Here is a 20,425-nt window from a genome sequence, read left to right as displayed (position 1 = left end):
AATCTACCCTAAAATAAATATTAATATTAATGATTGCTTTCGCAACTCAAACTTATGACCTAACTTAGGCTGGCAATAGAGCTAAAATGCATAGCTAAACTAAGTGAGACTACTACATTATTCAATGTCGTTGCCTCCTAAGCTTTGATGAACAATAACGACAAATACAATGTAATTTCATTAATGAGGTCTAAAAAAGATAGTGTACATAAACATTATCCTACCTTTGGGAAGATAGAGTGGTTATTTTCGAAAGACTCTCAACTAAACAAACAATGAAGAAAAAAGAATCCAACACAACAGATAGTGATACAAGTCTATAAGAAGGGAAATAAAGAATAATGCTAAAGGGAACAAAATACACCTGACTACTAATTAAAATTCTACCCTCTGAAGACGCATCATGTTCTACCTAATCAACTCACTCTGATACTTCTTAAGCCTACCTCTACTCCTCTTCAAGCCAACTTCGGCCAAGCTCACACCTCCTAGCTGGCACATCTACACCCAATAAAACTAAGCTTTGATGAACGTTGCTTGGAGATCAACACCAAATAGAACTTGATATTGTCGCAAGTGTATGCTTTCAATTGTCTAAACTGAGATGTTGAAATAACTAACAGTAGACTGGAAAATGAAAATCAAATGGAGACCAGCATCATGAGAGGTGCACCCTCAAGACCTTATTATTAATTATTGTACATCCGTTCAATAAATTAAAGAACAAACAAACATTGTACCCAAGTAATATCACTTAGGTATAAATTCACAATCGCAGCTTTATTCTTCAAATCTCGTGATAAACTCAAAACTAAAGATAACATTACCTAAATGACCCGGTCATTCGCCATGCTATTGGATAAAAAGAGATACAGCAACCATACAAAAGACTACTGAGCAAACACACATTCTTTTTTTCCATTTTAATTTCATGGATCCAGACGTCCATTGTGGAAAACTGCACACAACTGACTTGATGTGTTCTTACATTGTAGAAGACCACAGAATTATTTGCTTCTCAAGAATTTGGTCGATCCCTACAAAACTGCACATTTCAGCAAATCACAATTATCGAGTCTCGTCCTCAAGGTTGCGGAAACCAGCAACCAAATCATCGTGAAGCTTCTGAAACTTGCCCACCAGAACATCCTCTCCTTCAGCTGGATCCTCAAACTTTTGGGACCTGTGAGAAATCGAGGTGTAAAAAAACAGGAAGAATGGTCAAAAGGGGTAAGGACAGGCAATGTATTAAACTGGCAGCATAGGGATATCTTTTTTATTTTTTTACTGGTTGCAGCATTGGGGACATATTTGCTAGACAATGTAACATGATATCGTAGTACAAAGTCCATATCTAGGCAGTAACTTACACCAAACGGTAGAACAAATCTCCTAGACGGTGCTTAATGAGAGTGTAAGTGATTTTCTGTCCATCCATACCAGCTCCTCGTTCAACGGCCTGTGCAAAAGATTATAACAGAAAATGTTACAAGGGAATCCCAAAATTCAATTTTCTCTACTTACTGGTCTCAAGTGACAATGTTTCAAAAGCTACCTAGAATCTAACTAAATGTGACAAAAGGAGATGTAAGAGCATAAAAATAACAATCATCATCAGTACATACCATTATCTATACGAATGAGAAGAATGCAGTATGAAGGAAAATCTTAATGCAGTGAATGCTAAACTATCTTACCTGGTTGGCCAAGTTATAGAAGTGGATGATGTTGCGCAACATCCAAACAGATTTGTAGAAAGGGCAGAACTTATCATATCTGTCATAAGACCAAAAAAAAAGTGAGTCCATGACAATCCAATTCCTTCCAGAATAAGGCATCACCATTGATTTATACAACTTACGGCGTAAAAGCATTTTGTGCAAGGTAGTCCTCCCTTAAAAGTTTTGCAGTTTCCAAGGTAATCTTATCTGTTTCAGCTAAAGCATCCTTTCCGACAAGCTGCAGAAGGCAAGATCCAATTTAGTGTATTCCCTCTCTGAGAAGAGAAGTAAGAAGATGCAAACCATCTTATTATGCATTGCAAGATTACTACAGAATTGTGGGACATGTTTTTAAATATTTTGGGTCTAAAGTTTACTATGCCAAGAGAGACACGGGAGCTTCTACAAGGTTGGTAAAAAAAAGGGGTCTACGGGATGTTCACTCAACGGTCTAGAATGCAATTCTAGAGGCTATTTAAAGGTTTATATACACGACATACCCAGTATAATCACAAAAGTGGGGTTCGGGGAGGGTAGTGTGTACGCTACCTTACCCCTACCTTGTGAAGGTAAAGAGATTGTTTCCAATAGACCCTCAGCTCAAGTAAAGCATAATAAAATCAAGTAGGGAAAGGAAAGATAGTGAAGCTAGGGCTGGGCATATATCACCAAAAACGAATTACCAAACCGGACAAATAATTTTGGTAATTTGGTTTTCAGTACGGTATTCGGAGTAAAATTTCTGAAATATAGTATTCGGTGAAATTTACTAATACCGTTCGGTATTCATTAGGATTCTTTTGAGAAAGAATTCATTAGGATTCTTTTGCCCACCATTTCTTCCTAGAACACTGAACAGCCACACAAGAATAGCCGAACAACCACCATCTAATCTGAGTCTGACTATCTCAAATCGCTAATTTCAGGTTAGATACTCTCTTATGATTTGTTTTCTACCCTTTTTATCCTCTTGTATATTAGGGCAGCCTAAAGGTTGTTGCACGTTCTTCATCATGTTTTGATTCACGGATTCTGCCCTACATTTAGCTCGTATCTTAACTAGTACTTATAAATTATTTTGAATTTATGAGTGCGTAATTTGACTAGGACCTACATCGTAGGTTAATTGTAACTGACAAATTTTTTTGCTCAAGGATTCCCTCATTCTTGATTTCTAATTGTAAGTTGCCTCAGGTACTTTCTGGTTTCTTGCTAAATTTTAAAGTTTTTCTGGTTTCTCTTTTGTTGGCAACAGTACTTCTCTTGGAGTTTTAGATCTAAAAATTAAGTTCTAATGAGAAATCCAAAACTCATTGGTTCTGTGATGACTTTTTAGTTTCTTCACGATGTGAAAATTCTAATCTATTTTCCCATATTGTAGCTTGTGGAGGTGATAAAGATGTACTGTGTTTCAGTATCAATATATGGCTGACATTTTTTCTTCTTTTTTACAGGTTCTTTCACATCTATGACTAAATCTTGATGGATTTTGGTGAGTAATAAGCCTGGATTTTGTGAAGGAATGAAGAACCCATACGGGGATGGGAAAGGAGCAAAGGGACTGTTTTAGACTTTTAATATTAGCCAGATTGTAAACATAAACTTAATTTCCTTTTTTAAGACTGAAACTTTGATTTTGTAAGACCACAACATATGGTATGCTTTGGAATTGAATGACTGGTTTTAGACTTTTAAGTTTGGACCAGCAGGGGCACGAAAGAAGACTTCACCAAAGTTGAAAATGGCTGGAAAATTGTGCTGCTGCAAAGACAAGCCAAACATGTTGATGTTACAAACTGACAGATCTCCCTTTTGCTATAACTATGCAGGCATTGTGTAGTGTTTACTTCCAGCAAATCATCAGTTTCATCTCTGTTGTAAATATACACATCATAGAACTAATTTAGTTGTCGAAGAATCAAACCTTCTACCCTAATCCTTGACCCATATCCTATCTAGGGTCATATCATCAGTAAGCTACAAGTGTGTCATGTCCTGTCTAATCACTTCCCCAATACTTCTTCGCATTTGGTGGATTATATAGAAAGGAGAAACTCTAAAAAAAAAAAAAGAAAATGTATCTAGTCTTAAGTTAAATTATATTTCTTCTAATCACTTCCCCAATACTTCTTCGCATTTGATGGATTATATAGAAAGGAAAAACTCTAAAAAAAAAAAAAAAAGGAAAATGTATCTAGTCTTAAGTTAAATTATATTTCTTTACTTTCTTTTTGGGGAAAGATGCAAATGTACATGAGAGTGATGAAGTAGAAAATACGGTTGATTTTATAAGCTCTCTTCACAATCTGTGAAAGGTACTTTTAATGTACTCGGTTGTCTATATCAGCATGTTCTTGATGTTCACTCTTCTATATAAGACTTTACCTTATAAAAAACAACTTCCTTTCATCATGTTCTATTGTTTTGGCTTCTCTCTCAATACAGAAAGCCCAGAGCGCCGCTCTGGGCTTCCTGTCTCTCAAATAAGCCCATCAAACCACAAATTTCTCTCTAGGCTCACTCCTTAGCGTGTTGAACCTACTCTCCCCTTTCATATCCAGACCTGTTCATCAGCTTGTTGAGCCTGATCTTTCTCTCTACATTAAGTCTACCCTTTATCTTCTCAAAGAAAAAAAACGAAATATTTTGTCCATGTGTAAACCTAAGAACCAGATTACACGTGTGGGAAGGTGTTTGAGAAGTACATTTGCTTGTCATCATTTGTGCAACAGTGCAAGGGTCTCCAAAGGGGTTTAATAATGTATTGGCACTCTACCCATCCTTAATATTTTGAATTGAATGCTCGGATTTTCTTTCCCCAAGTTGCAAAGGTCAATAAACTAGGAAATTTAGAAGAACTGACATTAACTCCGGAACCAATGTTCACCCAGCTATAACCAATTTCTTTTCCGCACAACACAATTCCTCTAAGTATGAATTCCCTCCATTGCAACATGACTTCTAAGTCTGACCTTCAAGGAATCTGAACAAGGAAGACAGAGAGCACAAAGGCTAGCAAATAGCCTTTGAGCAAGGAAACATCTATGTCCATATCAACAATTGCTAGACCAAATACAAGTGAAAAAAGCTCCTTAAACAAAATAAGCCTAAAGGTAGAGCTACATCAACCCCACCTTCATCCCCTTCTCCTAGGTGAATTAAATATGGCAACTTTATCAAATAAAATTCCAGAAAAAGGTAAAATACCACATACTTGAACAATTTCATTTAGGTCATCCTCCCTCTGCAGCACCTCACGGGCTTTTGTCCTTATGTTAATAAAATCAGGATCAAACTTCTCATAAAAGGACTCGAGTGCCTGAATACAAAAAAAATGTCAAGTCAATGAGAAGCCGTTTTTGGCCAATGAGCAGAAACAGGAAAAGACGAAAAATAAGCTTCAAATTTGCAAAATAAGCATATAAGTGTGCATAAAAAGCATACCCCCGAGTATTTTGAATAGGAAATAAGCCAATTTACAGAGGGAAAGTGTTTCCTCTGAGCCAATTTCTTGTCCAAACCCCAGAAGACCTGTAAAAGAATGATCTTAGAGAAAGCTGGCAGTGGCAGGAACCACAAAAAGTCCACTAATGAAGATTGTGCTTACCTGAACAATACCAAGAGTTGCAGATGTAACAGGATCTGAAAAATCTCCTCCAGGAGGAGAAACAGCACCAACAATTGTCACACTACCAGTTCTCTCTGGTCCACCAAGACACTTAACTTTACCAGCACGCTCATAGAAAGATGCCAAACGTGCTGCCAAATAAGCAGGATATCCACTGTCTGCAGGCATTTCTGCCTGAAAGGTGCATAGAATATCAACATATATAAAGAAACTACGAAAACAGCATATCTCCACAATTGCAAAGTAGTAACGTGAAACTATTCTACTCTATGAAGGTTTTACACAATCCAGGAGATTCCCACAAGTTGCCACATTGGTTGAAATAGACTCTTATCAGGGCAGCAGATCACATGTCAAAAGGCATATATGCTGAGAAACTAAAGATATTAGTAAATTATTTTTTCTTACTTTAGGAGCAAGCTCATCAGAATCTCACCCTAGATAGGACTAAAACATTAATTACTAAATGTGCAGAAATTAGTTTTAACCCTGTAATATCAGCTGCAAGTCAGCAAACACTTACCAGTACCTCTTTAGGACTGCATGAATGATACATTTTCACTAATAGGCAGTCAAATCCGTTTCATTTTTAATATAAAATAAAATCAGTTCTGCTTTCCAGCGTGATTTTACCGAGATTTGGATTTCACACAGATTTTAGTTTAAAATGTCTGTCTGTGCAAGGGATGGACAATATATCGAGTCAGGTACTGACAATACCAAGAAAATGATAAAGGAACCTTAAAGTATCAGTTGCCTAGAACAGGAAAATATTTTTGCGGATGCAACTAAAAGAATGAAGAGGTTATTCAACTTCTTGCAATAGAAAGAATGACTACTCACCAATCGACCTGAGATTTCACGTAAAGCTTCGGCCCAGCGAGAGGTCGAATCTGCCATCATACTGACATTGTAGCCCATGTCTCTGAAGTATTCTGCTATAGTAATACCTGAAAACCATAATGACAAAAGCTGAAGAACTGTCTTTGTCTATCAAGAAGCGCTTGCTATTTTTAGAGACAAAAAAGCATCATGGAATATAAGATGACATTTATTTCGGAAGCATAGGAAGAAGCACTCAGCAGAAAGCATCCATGTGAACATGAACATACAACGAACAAAAAGTAAAACACCCTTTTAGTGGGTATAAATAAACATGTGCTGGAGCAAAGAGGAAATAGACTTATGTTAGCTAGAATTTTAAAGCTAAGCAATTATACTTATTCTAGGGGCCATTTGTCATTCTTATTTTATCAAGAGCAAGAGAGGAAAGACATTTTACAGCAAGCATCTATTGTCAATCACCCTCAACAAGCATCTACCATACTACAGAAAAATTACATGATGAGATAAAGACCAAATGGCATAACTCCGAGGAGTGCTGACATAGTAAGAATATTAGAGAGTGAAGAAAGTACCAACCTGTATAGATCGAGGCCTCACGAGCAGCCACGGGCATGTTTGAAGTATTAGCGACAAGTGTGGTACGTTTCATGACAGACTCTTCACGCCCATCAGGCAATGTCATTGTCAATTGAGGGAAATCCATAAGTACCTATAAAGAAGTATCTTCTGCAATGAGTTCAAGATAATAATTAAAAGCGCTCGCAAATACAGTGGAAAAACTACATACCTCTGCCATTTCATTCCCTCGTTCCCCACAACCAACATACACGACAGTATCCGAGTTAGAGTACTGCATTCATTATTAACACGACACAATATCCTTAATAAGCTTCTTCAGGATCATTTCTAATTTTGGGTAACTGAAATTAATTAGGTAATCCAATGTTAATAAATATGAGACTTACCTTGGAAAGGGCTTGACTAATCACTGTCTTACCACAGCCAAATGCACCAGGTATGGCACAAGTACCACCAAGCACTGAGGGGAATAGGGCATCAAGAACACGCTGTCATGAAATAGAGCAATTAAGCACATATGTCTAAAATTCTCACATGAAACCCCAAAAGAGGCCTAATATCTAAGCATGATTTTACCTGTCCAGTAAGAAGAGGGGTATCAGCAGCTAACTTTGATGCTACGGGTCTAGGAGAACGTACAGGCCAAGTCTAAAGAGACGTGAGCAAGTTAATGTCAGTATCCATTGCTGAAACCGTGATAAGAACAAAGCAAAAGATATCTATGGAACTCCATGTAACTAGAAGTTATTGACCTGAAGCATAGTCACTTGCTTTTTGACGCCTTGAAACTCGAGCTCAAGAACAGTATCCTGCAAGCATAGTGGGAAGAGAAAAAAATTAAGTCTCCAGATATAATATTCATTGCATTGCTTGCTATATCTTATATAAGCCTTATTTGATCTCCTCTGATTTAGAAAAACATGGCTCTATGGCAATCTAATCATTTTTTCTCTGATAAATAATGAAACTTCCTTTTTAACAAAGAAATAAACATCTTAACTACATGTTTTTTACAAGACACAAGTCTTAAACGCTAAAAGATGTAAAATGAATAGTACATTGAGCAAATCATACACTTGCGACCAAGTTTTAAAATGGATACAGATAAAATAGAAGGCATTACTACTGGAGCCACTAAAAGTGCAATATAGGACGTAAGTTTGCTGTTCAGGGAATGGAGTAGCTATCCTTCTTTTATTTTTGAGATTGACGAGTAGATATCCTTTTCCTTTCCAAACAATAAATACAGACCAATTGGTGGCATAGTCTCACACACCCAGGGAGGTGCTTAATTGCCATCTAAATTATTTCAAGTTGGACCAGCTCAAAAAAGAGTCAAAACATAGTTTATAAGAAAATTACTTCAGATCACTATGCACTACAAAAGGTAGAAATGATGGTGTGGATCTAAAGTACAAGCTTAATGAGACAACAAGAATAGTAACACCAAATGTGTACAGTTATTTAAAGCTTAATTTGTTGACATACATTCAAAGAGTATTGACCAGCTGGAGCAATGTAAGTGATCTTTCCCATGGCATCAGGAGGAAGAGCAACACGATGTTCCATTAAACTGTTCTCAAAGACGGTCTGCCAAAAGAAAATCCACGAATATACTCAGATATACAGCGAAATTGAAAACATGGACAAGGATACTGGAATATGATTCTGGAAAAACTTCACAAAATAACTTAAAACAAATAAAGTTCATCCAAACTTACAGCATACAAATCTCCACCTGTTAAGAGATCTCCCTCACCTGGCACCACAATATGATAATAAGAAAAGAATTTTTTTCTATTGAAAAGCAGAGTAATTATTTCAAAGTCCAAAATGTCATTCCAAAGGCTGCAAAATACCTATTTTCTTAGGCTGAAATTCCCATAGTATATCCTTGTCCAGGGCCGGAACAGACACACCACGAGGGATGTAGACATCACCAGACCTTTTTGCAATTGTCTTCAGAGGCCTCTGCATTATTGAGGGAGAAAACATACAAATATCATGTTGATGCCATGGTTCTGATTTTACAATACTTGAATAAAGAATTGATTTTAAAAATGTAAAGGACATCGTCAGATCATTACCTGAATGCCATCGAAGATGTTTCCTAATATTCCAGGACCCAGCTCTACTGACAGAGGCTGTTATTTGAACAAAACATCAAATATTGCAACGTTGAAAATTTTAACTGACAGTTAAAAGAAAACAACCGAAGTTCAAAAGAAGAATTATTTTTACCTTGTGTGTACGTAGCACGGGATCATTCACCATTAGACCAGCTGTTTCTTCATAAACTGCAAGAAAGATAATTTAACAGAGAAATCTTGCTTTTAGATTCAATCATATGAAATTATGGCACTTTAAAGCTGGTACTCCCTTCCGCAAAAAACTTAAGAACAGGCAAAAGCATGGAACAAGAGGGTGGGGAAGATAAGATATTGCAGGGACAGTTGCAATTAGCAAAGGAATATAGAAATTCACAAACAATATACCTTGAATTGTAGCAGAATCTCCTTCCAACCTAATAATTTCACCAATGAGATTGTCATGTCCAACACGAACTAGTTCGTACATGGCAGCTCCCCCCATTCCATCAGCAACAACCACTGGTCCAGACACCTATTACAGAAGACACAATGACAACCACATAAGATCTACTAATAGCCATTTTCACAGTAGAAAGGGAGACTTAATCATGGTGAGTGAGCAGATACTATACAATGAACAGAATAAAACCAGCAAAGACATTGGCAATCAATGATCTTAATCAGTATAAAAGAAAAAGTAAAAACACACTTAATAATGAAAACTATAATTTTCACACAAAGGGAGTAGCAAGCAGTGAAAAAACCAAGTATCTGTATACAAACAAAGGCAAAAGCAAAAGCAAATGTCCTAATAACTGACAAATGAGAACAGCACTAATCAAAGTTGAAAAATGAAGAACATAAGGAAATGATCAACTGCCAGATGTTTGACCCCTGATCCACTCCTAAAGCTTCAACATAAACAGCTCCATACGAATTTTATAGAAAAACAGATGAGAGTATGCAACCAAACTAAGAGTCTCATACCAGAACACAATTGGAAAATTACGGCTGAATGAATCATCAGGTAAGTAAAGTGACACTGATCCAAACATATCCAATTCGATCCAATTAACGAGAATAAAGTAGATCTCAAAGTCAATAGCATACTAATCCAAAGTGCACTAATAAACAAAAGGATCTAAGGATACGACTTCATCGATCTGAAGGAGAACACTATACGAAGGATAAGAAAAATAAACTGGAACAACAAAAGAGGTGCAGATCTAAAGGAGAATCAATTATACCTTTCTGACGTATCCATACTCGCTTTCCTTCTCGGAATCCTCAAATGTAGTCATCGGACCTCCAACGATCGACGGCATTGTGGTAGAGTGATGTTAACAATCTGAATACAAAGATCCGATCACTGGCGATCGAAAATCTCACACAAAGTGAGAAATGGCAGCAGGAAGAAGAAAGAGAGAGAATGAGGAGAAATTAGCAATAATTGATAAGTGAGGGCACCTTCTTTTTTAGTGATAGAAAGAGCAAGGCAGTAACTCACGTGTTTGACTTCAATTTCTATGGATCCAAATACATCTAGACACGTTCCGCCTCTGTGTAGATCTACTATGGTGAATGTGAATCTGGTCCTTACATGTGTAATGTGGTTTTTGTTTTTATTTTTAAAGGACTAAGAAGATTATTACACGTGGCGATATTTCCATTTTACGATCGAGATATTTTTTTAGTTAAATTAGTTAGAATAAATAAAATTGTGAGAACTCAAAGGTTTGGATTTGAGTGAACACTACTTACACTTGGGTTTGTATGGTTTACTAGGAGTACCTCGTATCCCTTCTAGTATGATGATAGGGCAAATTTTATCAGAATTAAAGTCCACAAATAGGCATTTTAGGAGTCCTAGTTAAAGAATCTTTATAATCAAATTTTAAATTTTCGAGTATGAAATTTAAATTAGCTATTAGACCTGAATTGCATACATGATTGAATGTAGTTCAAGAAGTTATGTTATAACAAAGCCTAAGTTTAGAGTTAGGCTTATCAATGCCTAATTTCATAATTAAAGGTTTTAAGTTTTGATTGATAGTTCAAACTTAAAGACTTCAGTAATTTAAATCTTCAGACCTTTTAAGGAAAAGAATGAGGAGGAAGAGAGGTTTGAAGTGTTACAAATTTGGTTAAACTTTAAATGATTTAATTAACTAACTTTAAAGTATAAATAGGATCGTAAGGCTAGTTGGTGCTATTTCTACTCCTTAGCAATGATGTTGAGTCTATAAGGGATGGTGAATTAATGTAATAGTCACGACTTCTATGAATGAACTCAAAAAGAATTTTGCTTAAAACTTGACTTGATCCAACTCCATAGTTCAATGAATGGAAATATTAAGGGCCTTATAAAAGGATTAGGACTTCAACTATTGAGGTGCTTATTATTTTAAAGTCCAAAGGGATAAAGTTGTGATGCCCCAAAGGTTAGGCAGAGCAGACTATACCTTGGTAATTGAGCACGAGTCGTAATATATCGTATCAAAGTTGGTACCTCTCTTACTATGATGGCGGGACAAGTCTTAGTGAAGATGTTGAGCTCCTAAGAAAAATATTGCAACTCATGGATCGTTAATAGCAAAACTTGAAAAGGAGTTCACTTTAAAATTTGCCTACGAAAATTTCACATCAAAATAAAGGAAAAATATTTGATTCATAGAAAGGTGAGTTCATTGATTAATTGTAGAAACACTTTTTTTAAAATTAGTGTTCAAGGGGGCAAACCTACGAGGCACTGGATTTTGAGGCCCAAACGTTAAATTGAATCGAACAATACCTCGACAATTAGGCATGGATAGTTACAAGTCCAATGCTTCTTCAATTTGCTTTTCAACACTTTAAGTGAAAAAAATGGACGAAGATACATATGATACATGAAATAACAAACATCTTTTTTTATGGAACATAAGCTTATATTTTTGTATCATAATATTCCACATGTCATGTCGGACCGTCAGTTTCTAAAGAACTTTTAAAACATGTGTTTTTGCTAGAATAACTTTCAAAACTCAACACAAAAATGGTCAAAAAACACATCAAAATTCACAAAACACTAACACATTATTCAACTCAAAATAAAATAAAATATATATATGCCCCAAAAGTATTAAACTTCAATATATCGCATAATTTAATTTCCAGAGAACTTATATCCAACGAAGTAAATCATGTTCAATCAAATAAGGTAAAAGACTCTATAAATGTTACACAATTTGTGTCGGAAGGACATACCATAGTTTTATATAAAAAAAATAAAAAATAAAAACTACTACATACAAACCCCATATATACTCTACCATACCACACTAGTTACCAAATATTTTTTTCTCTAAAAAAGATCAAAGAACATATGTTCTCAAAAGCACAACTTCAATTACCAAAGACAACAACAAATTCTAAAAATGCTACATAATTTATGTTGCATAACTTAATTCTACAAAACTTATATCGAGCTTAGCAAAAATTTAACTTTGGAAGATAATTTTTTTTATATAAATATTACAAAACTTTTATAGAGGGGGGCAAATTTAAATAGGTAAAAGTAATTTGCTCCATAAATTTTCATTAAAATAAACAAGGGCAAAAATTAAGCACCTGAAATATAAGGGGTAAAAAGTAAACACCAATCAATTTTAAAGGTAACCGGTGCAAAAACTTCATGCTTTTATCTTACTTTCTTTTTATTGGATTAATGTGAATTTAACCTGATTATATACACTAGACACTCATAAACCTAGTAAATATAATTAGACACACATGTTGATGTTTGCTTGTTTAGTGATAAAGTGTTGCATGAATGAGGCCTTTTTGTTACCTCTTATGCATGTGCTTGAGGGATGAAGCCATTTGAAGACGCATTTATGACATGGACGCTACTATGTATTGTATATATTACGATGTATATGACGTATAACACATAAGATTTTCATGGATACATATAAGTATACATGATACATATAACACTATGAAATATACTAGTAGGGGTGGCTCAATCCTAAAGTCATTGAAGCAAAAGCTTTGGGCCCCTAAAAAAAAAGCCTCAAAATTATTCAATGACAACATATCAAAATATAAGTATAACTTACATAAATTTCATAGTGTAAGGAGTGAATTACATCTTATTCCTACTCTTTTTATAATTACAATAATCTCTTAATTTTTACACAATCCGAATACATAACTCCATATCCGAATACATTAATGGTGATAAATTATGTATCAAACTGTTACACTAAAAAGGGGGGGGGGGGGGGGGNNAATGAGAAATCCAATTAAAATCTCATAAATTATGCTTACAAATAACATATTTTTTTGTGTGTGTGATACATAACACAGTGGTGATCAGTTGATACGCATATGATACATGTAATAAAGTTTGAAACCTATTGAATTTGATATATGTTATGTATCATGTACATATCAATTAATTTGTTACACAATGATTGACATTGATATGTATAATATACCTATTGTTGGATCTAATACACAGTACTCCAGTTATAAAATATTATGATTTATGTATTAAGATTGAAGATACATTATATAACTTGATACATGTAAATGATACATTAGGTAGTGTTTATGTATCAAGTACATTTATATTGAACATGATAAACACTAATTGAAGATTCAACAACATTAGAATTTAGAGTTTGTATCAATACATTAAATATGAACATGATATATTACATAAAATAGAGGCTATTGTAGCAGTGATGTATCAAATCAGTGATAACACTAACAAAGACTAATTTAAGAATCAAAATAAACGAGATACATTGCAAAGTTGTATATTTGATAGTGATGGTCGTGTAATCACATGTCCAACTTTTTTCCTTTTTTTGGGAGTTTTTCAACAATAGATCTAGAACTCGAGCATGCATACTTCTTCGACTTCTCCGTTCTCAAATTATTCATGATTAATGGATCATTTCGTTGTTTCGATCTATATTTCATAAAAAAATTCATCCTTAGAATCAAATTGGCAAAGCCCAACACTAAATAAAGGATCATAATCCATATGTATTAAAAAATTGTAGATGAAAAAACAATTTTTTTTATATAAAAAAATGATAATTGAAGAATTGAAAAGAAAAAATGATGAAGAAAAAGTTCTACCTCTTTAGGAACTTGAAATCGATGAACTGGAGAGAATAGATTTGAAATTCAAAAATGGAGTGATGGAGGTAACTGTTAATACATGAGAGTGATTTTAGACGTGAAAATAGCAACAAAAAGCGTTGGGTTGGAGGATTGTGAGTGATGTATCTGGAAAAGGAGAGAAAAAATATGAAAAGAAGGATTTTTGTAATATTTTGAAATGGTAGAAAATTTTAGAAAATATGAAAAAAAAGGTTGTGTAGTTAGATAATTTTCCAAAATATAAATATTTATGTATTTATTGTTTATTGATTGAAATTATCTTAATAGTTTGTTGTCAATCTTTTACAAATCACTATGCACATATTTTTAAAACTTTACTCAAATGTAGTTGATATTGTTATAATCAAAAGTTGTGGGCAACTAAATTTGCAGTCAGTTTCTACTTCTTAATATGTCTTATTCACTTTAATTTCAATCAATCATATTTTGAAATTAACTTTGTAAGATTGTCTTCAATTCTTTGAGGTATCTCTTAGACATATCAAACTCAAGTTATTTAGATTATTAAATAATTAAATTTAAAAAGATATTGTCTTAACTTTGAATGTTTTCTAAAGTGTAACAATCATTATGACTTAGACCTATTTTTGTAATTAAATGTAATATGAAATATATACAAGTAAAAATGATATTCTAATTGATATATTTAATCAGGTGAAGTCTAAGTTTTATTTTTAATATTTCTACTACTTCCAGGATATTTTGATAGTTTGTATAACAATTGATTCAAATGAAAAAATTTCAAAACTATAATCAATAAGAACTTATCTAAGATATAAACATTTGTGGTATTATGTAACGTATAATAATTTATATATGACTATTCGTACTACAAGAAATATTATACTAACGATTGAAAATAATAATAATATTATGTAGTTTAAAAATTTATGAGAATAATATAGAAGTAGGAAAATTAAAGGGGAAGAAAGAAATTTTAAGTAATTAAGTAGCATTTATGCCGCGCCACATTTTTTCACAAAACAGGCTTTGTGCAACGATTTGACCACCTTTTTAGATTTATTTTTTTAAAAAAAGTCACCACCTAACAAAACAAATTAAAGACGCGTTAGGACACCAGTTTCAGACAATCAGAAAATCACAAAGGGCTCAACTCATAAGATCAGAAAATCACGAAGAGTAGTTAACTTTTAAGCCGAAATAACTTCCATATACAATAAGCATGCAAAAACCGATTTCTATACTGGACACCTAGGTAAATGTATGAAATTGTTAGAAGATAGATAATAATAAAATAGGAACGAACCCGGACGGATCTAAATAGATCCGGCTTCAGCAAACCGAAACTTCAATACTTCGATTCGACCCAATCTTTGATTGGAACCTTGTTCGGAGCAGCAACATTGGTTGTTATTCGCTTCATCGTCGCTGCTTCACCGGAGTTGTTGCTATTAACGCATATAGAATATGTTGAATACTTTTAGTCTTACACGTACTCTAAGAGTGCTTGTTTACATAAGTTTGTACTCTTATCAGAGTCCTACTCTACTTGATACATTGCACTATGTATAACATTATATATAATACAGAAGGCTCTTACGTAGATCTCATCACATGGTATCACATAGCCATCAATACCACAACTATTTCCAATTTTGTTCTCTTTTCTCACAGAATAATTTCATACCCAATCAATCTTCTCAAACAGATTTTACCATCCCTAATGTGATGTACCTGTAACATCATGATCAGGTATTTCTGTCAGTCCCCCCCTTTATCCTATTCATTCTCCACACTGTCAACCTCTTTTCCTTATCAGACCTCTCATACTACTTCATCTGATACGTCTGTTAGTAGTTTTGTTTAGTTTTGTTTCAAGAGAACGTGTCGCTGCAAAAAGCTATTATTTTTTGAAAAAAAAATAATTTATTAATTTCGATTTTTACTATAATTATAGGAACGATATTGAATTTCATTATATCTTAAGTTTACTTGCTACTACAACTAACCCTCGATCCAAACAAGCTTTGTCGGCTATGCGAATTCTCTTTTTTTCATTTAAGCTCAACTTATGAAATATAAATTTACTTCTATTTTTAATATTTTTATTAATAACTTTACTCTCACTAATTATAGATTAGTTCTTTAGGACTCAATTTATACAAAAGGCGACAAGCCACTGGTCTTATTTCTACATTAATGAACAGACAAATTTGTGTGTCAGAATATATGCTTTCCTGAGATTACGAGTACTTGAAACAGCCAAATTATTTTTCTCAACATTTTTTTGTCCGTCCGATATTCGAAGTCCACATTAAAGCCCCGACTCAATCCGAATTGCACACTACTTCCTCCTCAACACAAAAAGAATCTCACCTTACCGATACAAAAAAAAAATGATTTAGAATTATGAATGCTAGTTTCTGAAGATTTATTTTCTAAAACATATAATTAATAAGAAAAATATGAAAGAAATGATAAGAAGTTTATGGGTACAACTTGCAATAATTTCACAATAGCATCACCTTTTCAACATCAAACCGACATTATATGTATTTATATTCCGATATTAGTTTTCATGGAAGTAACTAATTATAGAAATTAAAAAAAAAAAAAGAAGAAGAGAAAAGTGATAGTTTAAGTTAATAAGCCTTTAGTCTAAATTTATAATGAATAATAATTTACTTACCCCAATTTTAAGGAGTGTTTGAAGCCAAGTTTAAACAGTGATTGAAGCTGCAAATCTTTATGAAGGAAAACAAAAGACAAGTGAATAAAGTTCCATAAACGTAAAAATAGAAAACAAATTAAACAAAGTTGAAAGGGTCAGTCCAGCCCCATCCGGCCCAAGCCTCGTGGGCCAAGAAATTTGATGGGTTAGGGCTGGCTGGCCCTTCATTTGGAAGGGCCTGAAATACTCAGCCCAACCCAATCCTAGAAGGCATGCAGGCAGGAATGGGCTAGCCTTTTTTTTTCTTTTCAAACTTAAAATTCAATAACATCAAGAAAATAAAAAGATTTTCAAATCAAATATAACAAGTAATGGTATTGTTTCAATAACAGTAGCAAACAATATAGTTGATTAGCATGTATCCAGGATACAAGATACACGAGATACATGTTCTGGTATTGTATCCTAGATACGCGAGCGAGATAAGAGAGTGACGAGTGAAATTGGAGGAAGGCGAGCGTGTGAGATTTATCTATGTATCCTAGATACATGTGAATCCACTTGAATAGTATATCTAGAACAAATTAAACCAAATTTTGAGTCCATGTATCTAGACGCACCAAAATTTGATAAAATTAGTAATATTACAGCATAGTGTGCATCTAAGTAATTATATCATACACTAGTGAGTTTTCTGTAAATTACCTTTAAATAAATAGTTTTGACCCATGGGCCGGCCCCAATCAAGGACAATGACTTATATGAGCTAGGCTTATAAACCCTAGTTTTAAATGGGTTTGAAAAATCTATACCAATCCTTTCCCAATAACAGGTTGAGTTGGGTCGACCCCATGGGATAAACCCATTTTAACGACTCTAAGGTAGTATTTCTTTTTTTTTAAATTGACTTTAGATCTTCTATTTTATTGAGCCGCTCCTCTATATATACTAGTATACATGAGAATATACATGAGATACATACAACGGAATACATATACGAAGTCATCTTAAACCTCAAATTTTTATAGAAATTTAGCTCAAATCTAATTCAAGTCATCTCCAAAATCTACATTCAAGTTCCTTAAAGACGTTTCAAATAAAAATCAATATCATCCAATCGAGACAAATCACAAATTGAAAAAAAGTTCAAATAAGCTTCGATGTTTTTTTAGATCCTTATCTTCAAAATATCGATAGAAAACCCCCAAATATTAATTAATATTTAGATCTAATAACAAAATTGACATAGAACCCAAAAAATAAAGAATGCAACACGAAATCGATGTAGAACTAATGAAAATTATTTAGCCGGAAAAGGAAGTAGTATAAAATGATTTATAGAAGATTTTACTGTTATGAAATATAAATTTTATAGCCTGGAATATGGGTATGTTGGATGCCAAATTCGTAAATTAAAACCTGTTAATGGTTCCCCAAATTTAATTATTATTTTTTGTTTTTTCATTCCGGTGACACTCTCTAACAAATACGATTCCATATTCAAGGGAATTCGAATCCTGGATATGGAACTCGAACCCTAAACCTCTTAGTTAAAAATGAATAAGTACTTACCACTCTATCACAATCCTTGTTGGTTCCAAATTCAATTTCACATCATAAGAAATAAAAAGGAAAGAAATTATAAAGAAAATGGCAAGGCAAGCATCTATCATTTTATAAGACAACAAAACAAAATTATACTGCTATTTTCAATATGCAATTTTTTTTTAAAAAAAAATAGATATTTGCACAAAATAATATTAAGGCAATCAAATACTTAAAAGATGATACCAAAATTAAGCTTTACTTTCAATAATTAAAATTGGACATTAATTCCCTCATAGTAGCTCAAATAATCTAAATAATATATTTTACTGGTGTTCTTAATAGTCAATAGATAGTCAAATGAATAATAGCTAAATTAACACGTGAGACTAGTGGACAGTGAATTATAGTTAGCCAAACATTATATATTTTGGTTTGTTGTTTCAATTTTTCTGCTTAATTTGAAGTACGAGAGTCAAACTGATTAATATTTTAATTGAAGTACGAGAGTCAAACTAACTAATGTTTGCTGTGAATTCAGATATAAATCTTTTACTATACTTCTAAAATAAAATTTACATATTTAAAAACAATATTTGAAAAATATATTAGAAAGTATTTTTAGATTTATCTACCATTCAATTATTAATTAATACACATAAGCTACAAGGAAAATGAAAAAAAAAAACATTTGAGACAATGAATCACCAACTTACTAGTCCACATCAAACGTGCACATGTATGAATTATCCAGAAGTGATAAAATTACAAAATTAATTAATTATTTATTATTTAGGCCTCTTTTATTTCTTTTGCGTTGCTAAGTAGGGTATATAAAAATAATACTGAATAATGTATATTAAAATATAAGAATTAATAATATTGAGATTGATTATGCTGATATAATTTTTATCGATTTGTTGTGTTGTTCTAAATGAATAGGGTGTATTAGAATTTAATAATACATTGTATTACTAATGCTATAATTTAGGATGTATAAGAATAATACTGAATAATATATTCCAATTTTCAGACAAAAAGGATTACAATATAGTGGTATATTTGCTACCACATATCACACATGAGTCTGTTTGCCACTTCATATTGTCTCTCAATTCTTGGTCATGATTTTGCTTATCCATCCTCATTGGTTCTACCTTTTTTCCAATAAAAACTAAATTATAGTATAAAAAAGAAACAAATAGAATGTACAAGAAATAAATACACATGTTGGTGAATCCAAGAAGACCTTTCACCTTTGGTATACGTCTCGTATACATGCACTGTTTATTTGGGAAAACATTAATAAATTTATTAATTTATTGAAAAAATTGACTTTTTTTTTTCCAAAAAAAGAACTATGGATGACAAAAGAAATACTCTCCCCATTTAAAAAAGAATGGCCTAGCTTTTTTTTTAGTCTGTTTAAAAAAAAATGACTCCTTTTCTTTTTTTACAACACTTTAACTTCAATTTTTCACGTGGCATGTTTAAGACCACAATATTAAAGGACATTTTGATACATTTGACATAACTTAATTTAAAATCACAAAATTAAAAATTTTTCTTTATTTCTTAAACTTCGTTTCAAGTCAAACTAGGTCATTCTTTTTGAAACGGATGGAGTAATATGAAAAATAAAAACATAATTCACTTTACATATAACTTGATTTTTTTAATACTAACTTAATCCAATATTAAAGACCATTTGCTTTCTTGTGTATGTTTTAAACTACGGAAAAGGCTCAAAAATATCCTTAAACTATCGAAAATAGCTCACATTTACCCTTAAACTATATTTCGGCTCAAAAGTACCCTTCCCGTCAAAGTATTGGGTCATTCTTACCCTTCTAATTAACAGAAGTATGTTAAGTGCCATGTGGACGCCACATAAGCACCAAACAACTCCCACCTCCACATAGACTAATAAGATCCCTAATTACTAATTTCCCCTCATTTCTCTTAAGATACAATTTCACCCATTTCTCATTACTAGTTTTCCCCTCATTTCTATTAAGATATGATTTCACCCATTTCTCCTCATTTTCGCTCTAGGGTTTCACAGATTTACCCTCATTTTGCTGTTGGGTTTCAAAGTTGATTTCGCGGTGGTACTAGTTGATTTCGCAGGGAAGTTTCTTAGATGAAGAAATGGGTGAAATAGTTAAGAAATTGATGAGAGTACGAGTGTGTTCTGTAACACCCC

General features: G+C 33.1%; 2 protein-coding genes across 3 annotated transcripts in view; one reads left to right on the top strand and one right to left on the bottom strand.

Annotated features, from left to right (window-relative positions):
• Positions 1 to 20,425, top strand: part of LOC125861830 (uncharacterized protein C119.09c-like) — a 436,566-nt gene that overhangs the window by 330,676 nt on the left and 85,465 nt on the right. The gene's annotated exons all lie outside the window — the stretch shown is intronic.
• LOC125861813 (V-type proton ATPase catalytic subunit A) lies at positions 658 to 10,356 on the bottom strand. The gene is made up of 20 exons (XM_049541689.1): positions 10,112 to 10,356; positions 9,270 to 9,396; positions 9,016 to 9,071; positions 8,862 to 8,918; positions 8,634 to 8,745; positions 8,496 to 8,533; positions 8,263 to 8,364; positions 7,527 to 7,583; positions 7,351 to 7,422; positions 7,161 to 7,262; positions 6,983 to 7,045; positions 6,772 to 6,904; positions 6,193 to 6,299; positions 5,329 to 5,523; positions 5,166 to 5,252; positions 4,936 to 5,040; positions 1,862 to 1,959; positions 1,698 to 1,776; positions 1,371 to 1,459; positions 658 to 1,183 (listed from the first exon to the last, which is right to left on the bottom strand). The coding sequence occupies exons 1-20, from the start codon at positions 10,187 to 10,189 to the stop codon at positions 1,069 to 1,071; spliced, it is 1,872 nt and encodes a 623-aa protein (XP_049397646.1). The 5' UTR covers positions 10,190 to 10,356; the 3' UTR covers positions 658 to 1,068.

The sequence above is a fragment of the Solanum stenotomum genome, chromosome 4 (assembly GCF_019186545.1).
Source record: "Solanum stenotomum isolate F172 chromosome 4, ASM1918654v1, whole genome shotgun sequence".
NCBI lineage: Eukaryota > Viridiplantae > Streptophyta > Magnoliopsida > Solanales > Solanaceae > Solanum > Solanum stenotomum.
The sequence above is the reverse complement of the archived record's forward strand: the minus strand, read 5'-3'. Positions and strand labels throughout refer to the sequence as shown.